Source organism: Balaenoptera acutorostrata, chromosome 2 (assembly GCF_949987535.1).
Source record: "Balaenoptera acutorostrata chromosome 2, mBalAcu1.1, whole genome shotgun sequence".
Lineage (NCBI taxonomy): Eukaryota > Metazoa > Chordata > Mammalia > Artiodactyla > Balaenopteridae > Balaenoptera > Balaenoptera acutorostrata.
The window spans coordinates 51,115,334-51,135,466 of NC_080065.1; the positions used below are offsets into that span (position 1 = coordinate 51,115,334).

The window sequence follows — 20,133 nt, forward strand, 5'->3', positions numbered from 1 at the left end:
TGGATAATCATGCTCTGTAAATCTACTTGCAGATTTGAGGCAAGTCACATCACCCCTCTTGTTGCCTTAGTAGCCTTTTCCCAGAAGTAACACTAAAAATATTTAATAAATGGTACATCAGGACACTGGCCAATCAGAAGAGATACTGGACATAGAGAGGGAGCAGGGTCTGAAGGTCCCTCTTAGTTACTAGGTCTAGGAGGCCCCAGGGAAGGGGGTGAAGCTGGAGGTCACTTAGGGGGCTTAGTACAATAGCTATGTAACAAACAGCAGGATATGAATTTGAGTATTTTAATAATGGATACTGCCATGCTGACGTGTGCTGGCTGAAAAACCAGCCCTGTATATCTTACTTCACAGCGTCAGACACAAATTAAGTAATGAGTATTAATGAATGAATGAATAAGGTGATAAAGTCCCTCCTAGCTCTAATAACCCATAATATTCATTCTTTCAGTATTTAATTTTCACGAGCCTCATTTTCATTATCTACGATGCAGGGAAAATACCAACAATCTTGCTACATTAGAGACTCATTTAAAGGAGCATATGAGGTAATCTATGCAAATGTTCTATGGAAAAAACAATCTGCTCCATTGGTGAGATGAAAGAGAAAGGTTAGGATGTTAAACAAACAAAAACCATAGGTATTTAAGAAATTATGTAAGTTGCATCAACACTAAAGTAAACTTATTAGCCATTGGCAGAAAATAAGAAAAAAATAAACTAAATTTCAGACATATTCACACATATGTAAATCAAGATACACAAACTATATTTTGAGATGAGACACATGTTCCATTTTTTTCCCAAAAGCTCATTTGCAAGAAATTATTTTAATTTGCCAGAGATTTTCAACTGCCAAATAAATGGAGCCCATATAAAAAAGAAAGAATTTATCCCAGTCAAGTTGCACAGTATTATATTGATTCACAGAGACATCCTATGCCACCTAAAAAAAAAATCTATCCTCTATTTAATAAACTCTATCTCAGATGTGGATAAAAAGTATAATTCCTTAGAATGAAACTGCAATTTACTCTTTTATATACAACTACTCTGGCAAGCTAGCTACCTGAACATTCTAAATTCCCCTAAATATCATTCTTACCTGGAAATTAGACTGAAATACACAGCAGTCAACACTTTTATAATGTCCCTTAAGCATAGTTATCTGTTCTCCTGAGTAAATTGTATAAACAGCAATGGTGCTACCATATGGTACAAAAACAAATTCTGAACTGCAGCCACAGGAGACAGTGAATTTCAATCCTTTTCTACTGTCATTACATACTTTTCCATAGTTCACCTGTAGGATGTAAAAGCATAAAGTTACTCACTTAAATCTGAATTAAAAAGACAACAAAGACAGGAAAAAATATTTACTTAAAATATTCTACTATAGAAACGACTCTAGTAAGTCTAAAAAAAAATGATCAATGTCCTAATAGGAATAAGGGCCAATGACATAAATGTACATTTCATATACGAGGGAAATACAAATAGTAAAAAGACCCACAAAAACAAATGTTCACGTTTCAACTGTGATAGAAATAAAAATGCAAATTAAGGCAACATTGAAGAATCATTTTAGACCATTTAGCAAAAATATTAATAAACCATTGAGACACTCAATACTAGTACAAGTGAGGTAAACGTGTAGGTGGCACCACAATTTGGTCATTCTTTCTAAAAGGCCAAATGGTTTATTATGCAACAAAATATAAAGTATACTTTATATATATACATATATATATATACACACACACACGTATGTGTATATATATTCTCCCTCCAAAAAAAAATTATATATATACACACATACATATATAATATATATATATTTTTGGAGGGAGGATAACTTTCTTTTTATTTATAACATTTTAAATTATGATAAAATACACATAACATAAAATTTGCCATCTTAACCACAATTTAAGTGTACAGTTCAGTGACATTAAGTATATTCATATTGTTGTGCAACCGTCACCACTATCCATTTTCCATCTTGCAAAACTGAAACTCTGTACCCTTTAAACAACAAAGATATTCTTATTCCTTGACCTAGTAACTACTACTGGGAATTTATCTAAGGGAAATAATTAAACAGCAAAAAGGTACATGCCGAGAGGAATTCAATTCCACACTATCTAGAATGGCAAAGTAACTGAGAATAGATGTAAATTCCTAATAGTGTTATATTAACTCTACAGTTTATATAGCAATTAAAAAATCATAAGTATGAAAATTATGCAGAAAATAGGGATAAAAACTAAGTATAAAAAAGCAAAGAACACAAATACTGTGTATACTACAATTGCAGCTTTTTATAAATAATTATATATTTGGGACAAAAACAAAAATTCTACACCTGTAAGTCAAAGATGCAAGACCAACAACATCAGCATCACCCGAGCAGTTAGAAACAAATTCTAGGCCCCATCCCAATCTACTGAACTAGAATCTTCATTTTAACAAGATCCCTAGATGTTCTGTAGGTCCATCAAAGTCTGAGAAGCTTGGGGATAAAGGTTTACTTCCTGGTGATAATTTAGATAAGCTTAGGGTAAGTGTAAAACCAGTATCTAATCCTTTAGGAATTATGAGCAAGCAGATCACCAATAACTCCCTTCACTATGGCTAATACTGGAGTTTAAACAGACAGTGAGTGATTTGCCTTTTTCTCTTTTTCTAAAGGTTGGGTGGGAGTGTGTGTGTGTGTGTGTGTGTGTGTGTGTTTCTGTGTGTAAACAAACACTGAGGCTCAAATGGATATATGCTGATAATTGTGGATACTACATTCGGCTTACCCACCCTTGAGGTTAACATGTGACAGAAATGAGCACATGTGTTCAACTATGTCAATGCAGCAGCAGTACAGTGAAATGTTAAAACATTAAACTTATAATCAGTAGACTTGGGTTTTTGAAACCCACTCCACCCCTCCTTTTCTTTTTATTTTTGCCTCTTATGAGTAATGAATGATTTAATCTCTGAGTTTCATTCTTCTAATCTGTTAAAAGGAAATAACATCATTTACCAGAGTTATTGTGAAAAATAAAATGAAATAATGCAGGGACTTGCCTGGTGGCGCAGTGGTTAAGACTCCACGCTCTCAATGCAAGGGGCCCAGGTTCAATCCCTGGTCAGGGAACTAGATCCCACAGGCACGCCGCAACTAAGAGTTTGCATGCCACAACTAAGGAGCCTGCGAGCCACAACTAAGGAGTCTGCCTGCCACAACTGAGACCCAGTTCAACCAAATAAATAAATAAATATTTTTTAAAAAATGAAATAATGCATAAGAAAACACTTAGGATACAGAAGTATTCAGTGAGTCCCTAGATTTATTAATTCCTATATATTTAAAAGAATAACATTCCCTCATTTGTGTCTTTTGATCCTCCATGTACAACAATTTGTAGAGTAACACTGTGGGGTGGGGAGGTGGGGTGGAGAAAAAACACAAATCTCAACTAGCAATTCTCTGTTCCTCCTGGAAAAATTATGAACTGCTAGAATGTGATGGTCTTATTCACACATCAGAACACCTACCTACAAAACCTATTTTCTTTCCACTATACCACATTCCTTCCCAAATGTGAACTGGAAAGTGATCAATGAGATATAAATACTGAACCAGCTAATTAACTTTTGTCTTTGTCCTTAGGCTCTCCCCCTGTAATCCATCTTGCAACTTACTGTCCTATTAACCTTGGTAAATCACTGCTGTGATCAAATCACCTGTGGGCTCAAAACTATCAATACCTTTTCAATGCCTATGGAATGAAGTTCTAGTAACAGATTAAGGAAAGGAGAGATCTACCAATTACTAAGTGCTTAGTGTCACACTGTGCTAGGTGATTATCTAAGCTCCCCGTTTTATGACTATAAACACCATAAAAAGCAGTATGTGACAAATATCATGCTATATATTATGAAAGTACTGAAGAAGAACAGGCTACTTTTGGTTATGATGTCTTAAAGGTGGTATGTACAGTCTTTGAAAAGATTCTGATAGGGGAGGAAAATTTCATAGATGTGGGATAGGATGATGGCAAACATAGTTCCCTACCTTATGAATCCCTTTTATTGTCCCAGGAAATATATACATCTAGTCACTGAATAAATACCTACAGTGATGCCAAGATTCCGTCATAAGGCAGCCCATTTCACTGTCAAACAACTATCAGCATAATTAATAATAATGACAGGTAATGTTTACTAAGTGTTAACATTTGCTGTAAGTATCAGACAATGTGCTAAATATTTTACATGCATTATTTCATATAATATGCAAACAATACTATGAGATAGGTGACATTATTAAACAAAAAGAAAACACTTAGAAAGGTTAAGTATTTCGATCAAGGTCTCTTGGCTAGTAAGTGACAGAATCAGAAACTGAAATCTAGACTATACTAAATCAAAAAGCACCGTGCCACACTGTGGTAAATTATTTTTCTTTAATTCCACTAAGTGATGATCACAGTCTATTGTAATACAAGTGAGCACTGGGTACTCTGGAAGCAGGTAAGCTAGACTAGAGGAGTTAAAAAGAGATTGTGCCTGAAATGAATCTTGAAAGCTGAGAAGCAGCTAGGACAGGAAGGAGAAGACGGTATTCTAAAGCAAAGGCAGCAGTCGACACAAAGAATGAAGGGTGAGAGAGCATATATTTAAAGACCTTTAAGTAGCTCAGTATGGCTAAGGACAGGGAAAAAAATGGGGAAGTGGCAAGATATAAAGCTAGTGAGTTAGAAGAGACAGCTTATGAAGGCCTTGTGCACAACAGGCAAAAATATTCAGTTTTCATAATCTGAAAGTTTACTGAGCAAACACTTTCACTGGGAGATGAGTTTGGGAAAAGTTAGACGGACGTTAGAGTAATTAAAGAGAGAGACAATGAGGGCCCAAAGTGAGGCTGGAAGGGAAGAGAGCTAAGAAATAAATTATGAAGAAACAATTAAGAGGACTTGTAAATGATTTAATAGCTGGGATAAGGGAAGGGGAGAATAAAGGATAGACTCCCACTTTCTAGCCATTGGTGACTGGGTGAATGATAACACCAATAACTATAACAGTAAACACCAGAATAGCTATTTTAAAATTTCGTTGCTGTGCCAAAAGCTGTCTCTCTGTGAATTTTCCCTGTAGGTAGAGTTTTTTGTACTCTAAGGGAATGGTTTCCAGAGTGCAGTTGGCACCTCAAAGAGTCTGTAAGATGATCCATTAAGGTATGAGGGGAAAATATGAGAATTTCTATTTCATTTTTAACTAAAAAATAAGAAATTAAGCTTTAATAAAATATATAGACCCACAACAGTACGTGTATATAATTTATAAATAATTATACATATATTGGAAGCATGTACTTATACATTTTTCTTAAATTATAAGGGTACTACCAATAAGGCAACACCATACAATAAAAATAGTTATCATTTATGATATGCCTATTATTTAGCAGGTACAGTACTACTCTTTACATACTTCCATTTTGCCCTTACAATTACTGTTTAGGTACCTAATAATCCTGATTTACATGATGGAGACACTGAAACTCTGATGATAGTCCTTCATGATCTCACCTTAAATAAACTGCCTAATATCCCCAAATTACTAAATGGCAGGACTGAAATTTGCTTACTATTCTGTCTGACAGCCCTTTAAGTGTTTGAATACATTGCGCTTCCCCTGAGAGTTACTTTTTCTGGGATCAATGTCCCAATTCCTTTAAGTGTTCTTTGTAGGTGAGTTTCTGGGCCACTCTAGTATTTTTGCATGAATGACCTTTCCTTTGATCAAGTCCTTTTTAAAATGTATTATCCATTCTAAACACACTATTCAAAATATGGGCTTACTAGCAAAAATCCATAGACTATGAGTATCACCACCTTCAAGATGGAGAGAAAAATGGAATAAAATCACATTAACAATTTATGTATGTACTCAATACCATTTATTTCTATCACATTCACCTTTGATGCACATGTCAACCTACTTTTCCAAAATGACCCTGTCACTTCTCCACTCAAAAGCCTTGAGTGGCTTTCTATCTCACGCATAGAAAAAGCCGAAGCCCTTACCAAGGGCTACAAGCCTGTAAGCTCTGGTATCCTGTTCCTTCTGTTGCTTATCTCCTATTACTCTCCCCTTTGCTCACTCTAGTCTAACACAAGAGCCACATACACGCTCCTTGGGTATCCCAAGCATGCTCCTGCCTCAGGGTCTTTGTACTTTCGTCCTTCCTCTTCCTGGAATGCTCTCCCTCCCAGATGTTGGATGGCTCACTCCTTCATTTCCTTAAGGCCAAATGTCATCTTCTGAGTCAGACCTAGCCTGACTGCCCTAGGTAAAACATCAACTCCAGCTTCTTAATATTTTCTAGGCTCCCTTCCTTGCTTTGCTTTTCTTTATAGTACTTACTGCACCGAATATACACTTTACCCATTCATCCATCCATCCATTCATTGACTGATGGATGTCTTTCTTTCTCTCCCTGGAATGTAAGCTCCACAAGGATAGAACTTTTCTATGTTTTGTCTATTGCTGTATAATACTGCCTGGAAAATAGGAAGTACTCAATAAATACTTATTAAACAAATGAATAAAATGAGAAAAAGGAAGGTGTGACCTGATTAGGGACATGGTACAATATAATGAGTGGGAGATTCTAAATTAAAATTTGCAATGCCTGAGTTTTTAGCGTGAGACATGATGGAGAAGCATTTCATAAAGAATAAGAGGGATTAGCAAACCCTAAAGTAATCTGGCACAAACAATTCTGACCTTAAAGTTAGTTTTTAATAATAAAAGTGATACCTAGAATATCTAAGAGAGAATTAGCTAGAAAGGATGATTAAAGAAAGGAATATAATTAACATTAATATGAACCTTAAGGTAGTTAATAAATGCTTTAAGGGGTCTGGGTATAATCAGCGTTATAGTAAGAGTAGAATCTAGAGTCAAACTCTGTTGCTTTCTAGCTATGTAAACTCAGGCAAGTTACCTAATTTTATGTCTTATTTTCCTCATGTGTAAAATGGGTGTTATAAGAGTAACAACCTTCATAGTGTTGATGTGGTGATTAAACAACACCATGTATACTTGGCACATATATTAAATGTTAATTTTTATTAGCGTAGTAACTGGCACATAAGCTCTCAATAAATATTAGCTATTAGTATTATTGCCAAATTATAAACTTTTGGTAGCTTATTCTGAAAGTGACTAAACCAGAGGTACATCTGGTAAGGACTATAACATAAATTTTTAAAAAGACTAAAAATTAATTACCACATAAGAATCTAGCACTTGTATGGAGAGGGTGTGGAGAAAAGGGAACCCTTCCACACTGTTCGTGGAAATGTAAATTGGTGCAGCCACTATAGAAAACAGTATGGAGGTTCCTTAAAAAACTGAAAATAGAGTTACCATATGATCCAGCAATCCCACTCCTGGACATATAACGGGAAAAGATGAAAACTCTAATTAGAGAAGATACATGCGGGCTTCCCTGGTGGTGCAGTGGTTAAGAATCTGCCTGCTAATGCAGGGGACATGGGTTTGAGCTCTGGCCAGGAAGATCCTACATGCTATGGAGCAACTAAGCCCGTGAGCCACATCTACGGAACCTGTGCTCTAGAGCCCACAAGCCACAACTACTGAGCCTGCATGCTGCAACTACTGAAGCCCGTGTGCCTAGAGCCCGTGCTCCGCAACAAGAGAAGCCACTGCAATATGAAGCCCACACACCGCAACGAAGAGTAGCCCCAGCTCGCCACAACTAGAGAAAGACCACGCAGCAATGAAGGCCCAACGCAGCCAAAAATAAAATAAATAAAAATTAAAAAAAAATAAAAAAGAATTAAAAACAGAAAAGAAACATGCAACCGAATGTTCATGGTGGCACTATTTACAATAGCCAAGACACAGAAGCAACCTAAATGTCCATCGACAGATGAATGGATAAAGAAGATGTAGTATATATATACACAATGGAATATTACTCAGCCATAAAAAAGAATGAAATAATGCCATTTGCAGCAACATGGATGGACCTAGAGATTATCATACTAAGTTAAGTGAGTCAGACAGAGAAAGACAAATATTATATGATATCATTTAAAGGCAGAATCTAAAAACTAGTACAAATGAACTTATTTACAAAACAGAAACAGACTCACAGACATAGAAAACAAACTCATGGTTACCAAAGGGGAAGGTGAGGGGATAAATTAGTTGTATGGTATTAACAGATACACATTACCATATATAAAATATATAAACAACAAGGATTTACTGTATAGCCAGGAAACGATATTATCTTGTTATAACCTATAGAGGAAAAGAATCGAAAAAAAAGATATATACATATACATATGTATAACTGAATCACTTTGCTGTACACCTGAAAGTAACACAATATTGTAAATCAACTATACTTCAATTAAAAAAAAAAGAATCTAGCACTTTTAGAACACATCTATTCCAATTACTGTATGTTTTGTTACTATAACATTCATTTTGGATTTTATTTATTTATTTATTTATTTATTTATTTATTTATTATTTATGGATGGCTGCATTGGGTCTTCGTTGCTGCATGCCGGCTTTCTTTAGTTGTGCTGAGTGGGGGCTACTCTTTGTTGTGGTGCGTGGGCTTCTCACTGCGGTGGCTTCTCTTGTTGCGGAGCATGGGCTCTAGGCACACGGGCTTCAGTAGTTGCAGCACGCAGGCTCAGTAGTTGTGGCTCACGGGCTCTAGAGCGCAGGCTCAGTAGTTGTGGCTCATGGGCTTAGCTGCTCCACGGCATGTGGGATCTTCCCGGACCAGGGATCGAACCCGTGTCCCCTGCATTGGCAGGTGGATTCTTAACCACTGCGCCACCAGGGAAGTCCCTCATTTTGGATTTTGTTTAAAAGTTAGATTTAGTATAAAATTTGACTGACTTTATAGCTTTAATTTATATCAGTTGTTCTCAATCTTTTATTCTTCTACAATATACTTGAGAGAGATGGCACGCTCCCATTATACACAGTGGCTCAGTAGAGCAATGATTCTCCACTAAGTGGGGAGAATGTGGTGGGGTGAGGTGGGGTGGGTCGTCCTGAGTTGAGAATTACTAGTTCACATAATGGAAAAATATTATATAAAGAAAGCTGTGATTCAGAGGCAAGAAACAAAGTCAAATCTACAGAAAAACACCAAGTGTTAAGTCACAGATTCATTTCTTTAATGTAGATCCAAAACATTCAAGGTACTTAAAATGTCTTACTAGTGTGTTTTCTCCATTGGAACTATTCCAGAGCCTCATTCGATTATCTGTACCAACAGTGAGGAGGTGAAGCCCATCACTTGTAAAACATAAGCCATTAACTTTCCCATTATGAGCAGTGTTTGCTGCAATGAAAAACACAATTCAGTTTATCTGTTCTTATAAATTCAACACACACTTAATGCTTGATGATATAGTTATTTAAACATATTAAAGGACAACTATCTGAATTATCTAAAATATATAAGTTGATTATATTTAAAATTAATCATCCCTTTGGATTACTTGAACATAAGCTATATAAATTAGAACCACAAAAGCAGAGGAAAATAGGAAAAGCAAAGGGAGAAAATCCTGCCAAATATAATTTTTCTTCAGAGAGTAAGCTGTGCTATCAAACTCACTTAACTGCATAAACCTACCACTAAAATTTTAAATTGAAAATTAAACTTCTTATATACTATTTCCATTTTCAATCTAAAAATCATTCCATGGACTATTAAAAATCAATAATACTAGTATTTGCCACTTAAAGAAGTGTTCTAGTCTCAATCAAAATTTATATTACTTTCAAAATGAACAGGTTTGAGAAAGCATAATTCTCAATAACCTGATTAATTTTATTTAAAAGATTATTAAAACAATCATAGGTTTTATATAGTTCAACCTAATGTATTTCTGGTCCAAATTTAATTCTGAATCAGAATTTTAACCTACCCAGAAATTAAATTCTATTATAAAAATGCAATCGAAGTACTTTGTCACCTGGATTGCAGTGGACTCAAATTAAACACAACTTGCAAATTTTGTGACAAAATGGACACAAAATATTACCATTTCTTTAATTTATTGTAACTTCCTAAATGGCACTGACCTTGTATTAGTTGGCCTCATGTGAGGAAAAAAATAAAATAAGTTAATCCAGAAAAGTTTCTACATTCAAAAATTCAGGGGCAGAAGAAATGCCATACTTACTTGCATCTTTTAGTTTCTTTCTTTTTTTTTTTTTTTTTTAAAGGCTGTGCCACACAGCATGCGGGATCTAGTTCCCTGACCAGGGATCAAACCTGGGCCCCCTGCATTGCGAGCACAGACTCTTACCCACTGGACCACCAGGGAAGTCCCCCTTACTTGTATCTTAAAGAAAGACAACCATAACTTATATATACTACCAAATGTAAAATAGCTAGTGGGAAGCAGCCGCATAGCACAGGGAGATCAGCTCAATGCTTTGTGACCACCTAGAGGGGTGGAGTAGGGAGGGTGAAAGGGAGATGCAAGAGGGAGGAGATATGGGGATATATGTATAGCTGATTCACTTTGTTATAAAGCAGAAACTAACACACCATTGTAAAGCAATTATACTCCAATAAAGATGTTAAAAATAAAATAAAAATTTAAAAAAAGAAAAAATAAATAAAAGCTCATTGGAATCCTCAGTAAAAAAAAAAAAAGACAACCATAATTTAGTTGATATAAATTTAGAAACTGATCTGTTGTGAATGCCTTTTTAAAAAAAACATAAAATCTACAATTTGTCAACATACATTTATTATTTGGTTTCAATTCAAAAATTTCAATATAAAAATACTATCAATGCCATATTTCTATATTAATGTGTTTTTCATTACCTGATTCAACTGCTTGTGACTTTTTCCCATTATGCTGATCAAGAGTAATCAAACATCCTGATGCTCTCCTCACATCCCATAATTTTGCTTTACTGTCAGCACTGAGAAGACATAAATGTTACATTAACGTATATAGCTAGGATAATGACTATACTCCTCACTCACCTTTCCAGTATTATGGCATACAGAGGTCTCAGTATATTAGCACAAATGTATCTGTACATTTGGATGGTTGTACTTTTGCCTTTCCAGCAAATATTCAGTAGTCAATAGCAGCACAAAAAAGTGAAAAAATAGAAGAAAAAAAAAAAGTAAATCACAAGGATGGAATTCTTCTGTTTTTTCTGTTGTTTCTAATGACATGAGCATCTTCCTCTCCAAAGAGTAGACAGGCTTAGAGCTTTGTTCCTTAGCAAATATGTTACTGTATCTGTTCTACTGTTTGTTATTCAAATGTTGCCTAGATAATCAAGCAGTGAACTAATTTCACTTTGCTTAAGAATCCATTTGGTAGGAATATGGTTTTTCTTTTTTCTTTTTATATGAAAAAAATTGAGAATAAGGTGAATCATAAGGACAAAATATTTTTATTTGGTTTCCTGTACTCAAATCAATCTTTGCCAGATATACAAGAAATAAATTTAATGTCTCCTAGAAATTCGACACTTATTTTCATTTTATTTCAAGTGAAACGAAAAAAGGTAAAACCATGATCACATATCAATTTCAGCTTCTAAACTACTACTAAAGAAAATATAAATCAGTTCAACTGATGCTATCATATCCTCACAAAGCCCTCGATAATATTCTAACCTGTTGGGTTTATCCAGGTCATTTTAATTAGAAAGAGCATTTCGCTGCATTTTACAAGCTTATTTCTCATTTATAAACCTTTTTAAAAAATATCTATACAGGGTTTATCTCTTCCCATAACTTTGATTATTTTCACAGATCACCATCAAACGTAGCCAATTAGAATAGTCGGCAAAAAGTTAGCATTTCCCATTCTCAATTTGGTTTTCTTTCTTTCCAGCTGGGGAATAGGTCTGCAATGGGAGGAGTCTGAGGACTTAAGTCTCTTCTGAAATAGATTAGATATGGACATATCTGACTCCTAACATTGATTACTAGGTCCATTCTGGTACTGATCCAAATTCCTGGGGTACTCTGAGAATTGAAAGCCTCTTAGTTTCCCTCTTGATTTGAGGAAAACCAAATTAGAAACAAACAATGTAAATCGACTCTAGCATGGACCCACAAGCAGTGCCTAGCTCCTCACCTTCACACCTCTTTGGCCAGCCTTCTTATGGCTACATTCTAGACTTTGTTCTACTTCAGAAATCATCAATTTCAATGTCACATTCTGCAAACTATTAACAGAAGCTTCTTTGGGGAATAAACTGTGACAGAGAGGGAGAGCTGGCTGCTTTACAAAAATTGAGACACATTTCTCTATAAGACTAATAAAAGTAGTTTTTGTAATAATTCTTCTGCAAAAAGTTTTATTAAAATGTCTATATCAAAATTTGATTACTACTTCCTGTCCCTTCAGTTTTTAAATTTTCTTATCAACACTCATGTTTCTATCTCATTAGGTCCTTGATCCTTCCTATAAGCCTTTTGGTGATTTTATTTCTTTCCTTATACCTGTGACTTGAACAATTTTTAGACAATTGTTAAGTCTGTGTCATTCAAAGTTTTGATTTCTGTGGCTTAGTACAGCTGTGGGCTACACCTTCGACAGAGCACAAAATACTGACCAGCAATCCTATGTGCCCTTAATCAGCTCCCTCTTCCATTCATTAAAACTGTTATTCCAAATCTTTAACTACCTTCCCTGAAAATTGCATCCCATTCCAGTATTTTCAATAGATGACATCAAGTTCTACTCACTAAAAAACAACAGAGGCCACTGGGTTCGCATTTCTTGAGCTTCTCTGCCAAAGTCACAAATTTAATTGTATTCATGCCTTTCTCCTCCTTCCATTTAGTCTCATGATGCCCTTCATGTGTCAAATCAGTGTCCCCTTCTATTGGGACCCTTGATATTATCCTCTCTTGCCTAGTCAAGGTCCTGATGTACCAATTATTCTCTCCATTTCTTCCTTTTTTTTAAAAAAAAAAATTATTTATTTATTTATTTATTTATTTATTTATGGCTGCGTCGGGTCTTTTCTGCTGCACGCGGGCTTTCTCTCGTTGCGGCAAGCAGGGTCTACTCTTCGTTATGGTGCATGGGCTTCTCATTGTGGTGGCTTCTCTTGTTGTGGAGCACAGGCTCTAGGCACGTGGGCTTCAGTAGTTGCAGCACGCAGGCTCAGCAGTTGCGGCACGTGGGCCCTAGAGTGCGCAGGTTTCAGTAGTTGTGGCTCATGGGCTCTAGAGTGCAGGCTCAGTAGCTGTGGTGCATGGGCTTAGTTGCTCTGCAGCATGTGGGATCTTCCCAGACCAGGGCTCAAACCTGTGTCCCCTGCATTGGCAGGCAGATTCTTAACCACTGCGCCACTGGGGAAGTCCCCCCTTCATTTCTTTTTTTTTTTTTTTAAAGAATTTCACTTATTTATTTATTTATCCGTTTATTTTTGGCTGTGTTGGGTCTTCGTTTCTGTGCGAGGGCTTTCTCCAGTTGCAGCAAGCGGGGGCCACTCTTCATTGCGATGCGCGGGCCTCGCTGTGTTGGGTCTTCATTTCTGTGCGAGGGCTTTCTCCAGTTGCAGCAAGCAGGGGCCACTCTTCATTGCGATGTGCGGGCCTCTCACCATCGCGGCCTCTCCTGCGGAGCACAGGCTCCAGACGCGCAGGCTCAGTAGTTGTGGTGCACGGGCTTAGTTGCTCCGCAGCATGTGGGATCTTCCCAGACCAGCGCTCGAACCCATGTCCCCTGCATTGGCAGGCGGATTCTCAACCACTGCGCCACCAGGGAAGCCCCCCTTCATTTCTTATCTTCACTAATTTCTCTCCAGCGATACTTTTCCGTCAGCATTTAAATATGTAAGACTCTTCCTTCCAGCAAACAAAACCCACAACCCCCTTGATCCTCAATTGTTAAGTGCTTTTAACACAACACTGTAAAACAACTATACCTCAATTAAAAAAAAAAAAAGAAAAAAGAAAAAGAGTTAAGTGCTCTTGTTCTTTTTTCCCATATTATACCTACCAGAGACATATCTCTATTAAAGCATTTTTCAGGATGTCCTGAAATCACTGGTTTTTCTGACTATACCCCCTCATTAGACTATTAGCTTCCTGAAAGGACTACGCCTGTGTTACCTCTGTGTCCCTAGCACAATGCTTGGCACATGCTAGGAGTCATTAAATGTTAGTAAACTGAATCAATGAATGGATGAATGTGCTGAATCAGATTCAAAATAATCTTGGGTTAAAGAAAATGAATTAAATGCTACTATTCTTAAATTGACAGAGTGTTAAACTTTTGTAAGCAAAAATGACACAACACAGTTGTTTCATGGGTAGTACTAGTAGATTTGCATTGCTACATAGATTCTGTTGTTTTCTCTGTTTTACAAAGTGAGCACCCTCAAGATAGATAGTGAGGATTAAGATTATGATGCAAAAGATTTCTTTTGGTGATACGAATTAAAATCTGTAACTCAATTATCTTATTTTCCAGGACGTCCTTAACAACTAAATATGCATCTAACATAAAAACAGTCTTTCCAAAATGCTTATCATTAATTATTAACTTCAAAACCAAATAATTTGCATTTTACCTTGCAGTTGCCAAGATATACTCATAACGCGGTGACCAGGAAACTGCCAATATTTCTTGTCTGTGACCTGCAAAACAACTGTATAAAATGACTTGCAAAATATTTGAAAAAAATCAAAAGATACAGTGCAATTAATTTTGCCGGATTATGAAGAAAGCATAGACTAAATCTTAAAAATAAACTGATACAATCATGATTTTTTTTCACATTTATAATAATCTATATATAAATATTAATGTAAAGTCTATGGGGCATTTCTCACAATGCTATTTTATTATAAAAGGTCTGGGTTTGCTTTGGAAAAAACAGTCAGAGCAAGTGAGTCTGTCTTTTTAAATACAGGTGTTAGCCTAGCAAGTCTATCCATTAATAAGTGATATAGCTCAAGCTTACTTACTTATCTCTACAACAAAATCCCTGCAACAAACCACCATACAAGATAAACATTCTAAAGAATAAAAATGTTCTCTAAGTTTTCAGAAAGTTATAACAGAAAAAAATTATTTTAATTCATGATTGTAAAAGGCATTTATATAAAAATTTTTATCTAGAAAGCACAAGTGATAAGTTCATAGGATAAGTGATTTCAGCATTTTAATTCACTTCTACCTAACTAAACTATTCAAATCATATATTTTCATCTACCTAGCTTATATTCATAGAAATTCATGATAATGTAAAACAAATGTTATCCATCTCACCAAGTTTTCCTGATATATTTATTATGTGTTTCTCAGAGATGAATAAAAATAGTATATCTGAATTACATCCCATTTTTTCATTGTTTAGAATTAGACGATCTAATACTAATAAAAAAGTAGCAAAAATAATTTAAGCTAGTAAAACTTTACCAAAGTATTATTTCAATACCTTTTTCTAAAATATTTTTATTGAGAAAAGAAGCACCTAAATATTAAGAACGTTTACTCAGCCAGAACAATATTAAAAAATGTTCATGGAGACAAATGTACTGATATAAGTTTCATAAGTAGTTCATTTTTTTCAATGTAGAAATAATACAAGGTTTTGAGTTAGACTTTCTATATTCTTTGAGCTTCCCCTGTGGCTACTGTACATAAAAATGTCTCCTCAATAGTTTAGTTTTATAACAATAATGCACAAAAGGATCTTTATTTCCCTGTTGACTTCTAACAACTAGCACAAAATACATCAGTCATGTCACTTATAAAGAATACATTGTCAATAATGTTTCATTTTGTTGAATGGTTTACTCAAAGTAGTTGTTGTTTCAAATACCCTGTAGAATGTGGGAACAGGATCCAGACTTTAAGTCACAAAGTTGTACTTTGGGCCCTCTAGTACCAACTATAAAAACAAAACAAAAAAAATAGTTTAAGATAATTTTACTATAAATCATCACCAAAAGGAAACAAGAAACTACCATATGAGTCATGACATTTTCACTGTATCCATGCAGAAATATAAAAATGTATGCTAATAACATACTTTAAATAGTTATTAATGTTTATAACTAGGAAAATTCATTTTATTTTAATAGCTTAGCTTTTCCATGTTAATGATATACTTCCAATCACTAGTAACAGATTCACAGAAACTCTGGACACAGACTGAGTGGACCTCAAAGACAAGTTAGTGCCCAAACTCTTTAAAGATGAAGCAGCTGACTGGTGTCTGGAGGTGAGGAGCTTCATGAAGTGCCACAGAAATAATATCACAGGGACCTGATACCTGATACCAGAAAAACATTTTCTTCTTCACACATGAACATTTTTGTTGCAGGTGCTTTCATAAAAATGGATGTTTAATTTGAATCACACATTCTAGAGAAAAGGAAATCATTTCCTTGTTTTACTGTGTCAAAATGAAAAAGTTGCCAAATTTTGTTCACGTAAAATCTTTGAAACTTTGGTGGTTTAAAAGTAACTCTTTCATGTACCACAATGTTCACTGCAGCTGTATTTACAATAGCCAGGACATGGAAGCAACCGAAGTGCCCATCCACACATGAATGGATAAAGAAGATGTGGCACATATATACAATGGAATATTACTCAGCCATAAAAAGAAACAAAATTGAGTTATTTGTAGTGAGGCGGATGGACCTAGATTCTGTTATACAGAGTGAAGGAAGTCAGAAAGAGAGAAACAAATACCGTATGTTAACACATATATATGGAATCTTAAAAAAAAAAAAAAAAAAGGTTCTGAAGAACGTAAGGGCAGGACAGGAATAAAGACACAGATGTAGAGAATGGACTTGAGGACATGGGGAGGGGAAGGGTAAGCTGGGACGAAGTGAGAGAGTGGCATGGACTTATATACACTACCAAATGTAAAACAGATAGCTAGTGGGAAGCAACTGCATAGCACAGGGAGATCAGCTCCGTGCTTTGTGACCACCTAGAGGGGTGGGATAGGGAGTGTGGGAGGGAGACGCAAGAGCGAGGAGATATTGGGATATATGTATAGCTGATTCACTTTGTTATAAAGCAGAAACTAACACACCATTGTAAAGCAATTATACTCCAATAAAGATGTTAAAAATTAAAAAAAAAGTAACTCTAAGGGAACAGAAATGTGCTTTCTTAATCTTTGAATCCTAGCCACTTTGAAACCTAGCACAGTGCCCAACTTGTACAATATCTGTTAAACTGAATACAAAAAGTAATACACACAAGTTTTTTTTTTTTTTTTAAAGAATTGTGATCTTCATCAGGGTTAAAATGTTTATATCAAAACTAACTAGATACTAAAAGGGAGAAAGTTTTCAATATGTTAAAAAACAACATATGTACAAACCTGCTACCAAACAGTGCTTGGTGGCAACTGGAGACATATGATGACTATAAACTGTTTCTTCAAAATTAAATACATCTGCAGTCTGATAATCAAAAGACATTTAAAATAAGTGTAAGTTCTAATTATAATCACAAAAGCAACAAATTTTCTATTTACTTATTTTCACACTGTTAGCAATTTTTTAATTGACTGTTAGCAATTTATTTATTTTTCTCTAATAAATCCCAGAGATCAAGACAAGACAACCACTTGGTTCACCATCTTCCCTTCCGCTCCATTCTGGGGGACTTCAGCATCTACACAGATGATGTAGCCAGTACTCTGCCTCTCAGTGCCATACAACCTCAGCTACCACACTCAGGACAGTCGCATCACCTAGAACTGCTTCTCCTTTAAAATCACCTATTTCAGTTATATATGACCAAATTTTGTATCATTTCAGCTCCCCCCCCGCACCCAGCTACCTACAAGACACCCAAATAAAGCCCAGAAGTCCCATCAGTTCCTTTCTTCACTTCTTTTCCTTCTTCAGCTTGGATTCCAAGTTTCAATACTTGAACTGCCAATATCTTTGATGTTATCATTGCATTTGTCAAGACCTCAACCTGACTCCAAATGTCTGCCTTCCGTGCACCTATATCCAGGTTTAACTACACCAGAGGTCAGCCAACTTCTTCTGTAAAGGGTCAGATTGTAGGCTTTGAGAACCAACTACTCATTTCTGTCACTGTAGCATCAAAGTGGCCATAGACAATAAATGAACATGTCTGTGTTACAGTAACACTTTTATTTTTTACAAAAAGAGTCCATGAGAAGCCTTGGCCCAGAGCCTAGACTTGGCCTATGGGCTGCAGTTAGTTGACCTCTGCCCTATCCAGGTGAAGAAAATCTTATAATAGAGAAGACTAGTATCACTATAAAAGATCATTCACCTCAACTGGGCTTTAGTACTGACTGCCGGTCCTACAATTTCAATAGCGTTGTCTATAAGATTTGCAGCTATTTCAAACCTTCTCCACTCTCCACAAAAATCGCCACTTCATCACTACAGGTGATCTGATCTTTCATTCCAAAGAGAAAATAGGAGCCATTCAATGAGAATTTCCTTATTGTCTTAACAACAAACTTATAAACACATTTGCTTCCGCTTATCTTTTTTCCTTCTTCATTCCTGTTATCATGAAAAAAATGATCCTTCCTCATATTTAAAGTTAATTTCCCCACCTGTGTTCAGATCACTTTCAGCACTGTCAGAAATCTCACCCTATACATTATTGCCTCTGTCTCCCGAGTATATATAACTGCTCTCTCCCTACTGGCTCATTCCCATCAGCACTAAAACATGTTCAAGTCTCTTTCATTGTAACAGCACTCCCCTCCCCAAGACAAAAAAACAAAATCCTTTTCACCCAAATTCCTCCTAATTAATCTTCTTCCTCCCCCTTTAAATCCAAATTTTGGCTGTCTCTAATTTCTTATCTCTTATGTATTTCTCAACTCACTGCAAACTTATTTTTTATCTCCACTACTCCCGCTCTCACCACCCTGCCAATACCACTGATTACCTTCTATCACCAAATGTAGTCTTTATCTTACCTAATCTGTCGGTAGCATTCAACACAGCTGACTATTCTACCTTCGTTAAGACAGTCTCTTCCACTGGCTTCCATTATATCACATACTCCTGATTTCCCTCTTATTCTCTCTGGCTAGGCCTTTTCATTGTCTTCTGCAGGCTTTGTTGTTCCTTCTCCTGTCCTATTAATCTTCCTCAAGGTTTTGTTCTACGCACTCCTCTCTTCAACTGCCACCTATATCCTAGTGACTCACAAATCTATATTTTCAGTTTAGACCACATTCCCGAATTCCACCTATGTATAGCTCAATTCCTGGATTATCTCCACTTGGCTCTACACCTTAAAGTTAAATAGAGAAGACTCTAGAGAAGACATTCCTCTAAGCCACATCATATGCTCAAGCTATTAAAACATGCTCATGGAAAACTGAGATGAAGGTATGAAAAGTATCTAATATATACATTAATAGGAAAAACTAATGATGGGAGTAGAGGATGGAGAAAAGGACAGTATCTTGCCTTCCTTATTTTTCTTTATACATAGCAGATGCACAATTGTTTCTTACTGAATGCTTTCAAATTTATTATCAATAAAATATTGTCATACCTTTATTTCAAACAGAATTATGAACTCATGGAATACTGTTTTAAGTTAGCAAAACATTTATGTTTTAAAGAAAATTTAAATTCAAGATGTCAGAGTTTTAATAGAAGCCAATGTTAAGGAAAGAAAATGTAAATGTATGGCTTATTGATTTTTAATTAATTAAATTAAAAAATTTTAATTAAAAGCCATACTTTTAAATGAAGTGTAGCATACAGAAAAGTACACAAAAATCATAAGTGTACAGCTCAATTAATTTTCACAAAGTGAATTTTCACAAAGTAATGACCACCTGTATTGAAAAACAGAACATTACAAACATTACAAATACCCCAGAAGGCTCCTTAGAACCCCCTTACAAATCTCACCAAGAAAGATAACCATCATACAGGCCTCTATCATCATTAGATTAGTTTTGTCTATTTTTGAACCTCCTATAAAGGGAATTATATATTAGGCACTCTTTAGTTTTTGGTTATTTTATCTAATATTATATAAGATTCATACATTTTGTTAATACAGAAGTGTT

At 35.5% G+C, this 20,133-nt stretch overlaps 1 protein-coding gene across 2 annotated transcripts in view; it reads right to left on the reverse strand.

The window, feature by feature from the left end:
* Nucleotides 1-20,133, reverse strand: part of ERCC8 (ERCC excision repair 8, CSA ubiquitin ligase complex subunit) — a 68,304-nt gene that overhangs the window by 17,132 nt on the left and 31,039 nt on the right. For both annotated transcript variants that reach the window (XM_007176066.3, XM_057541820.1), the window contains 6 exons: nt 17,425-17,506; nt 15,901-15,969; nt 14,644-14,710; nt 10,913-11,013; nt 9,282-9,406; nt 1,112-1,309 (listed from right to left, as the gene is read on the reverse strand). In XM_007176066.3, coding sequence (XP_007176128.1) covers nt 1,112-1,309; nt 9,282-9,406; nt 10,913-11,013; nt 14,644-14,710; nt 15,901-15,969; nt 17,425-17,506 — 642 coding nt within the window. The remainder of the gene's footprint in view (nt 1-1,111; nt 1,310-9,281; nt 9,407-10,912; nt 11,014-14,643; nt 14,711-15,900; nt 15,970-17,424; nt 17,507-20,133) is intronic.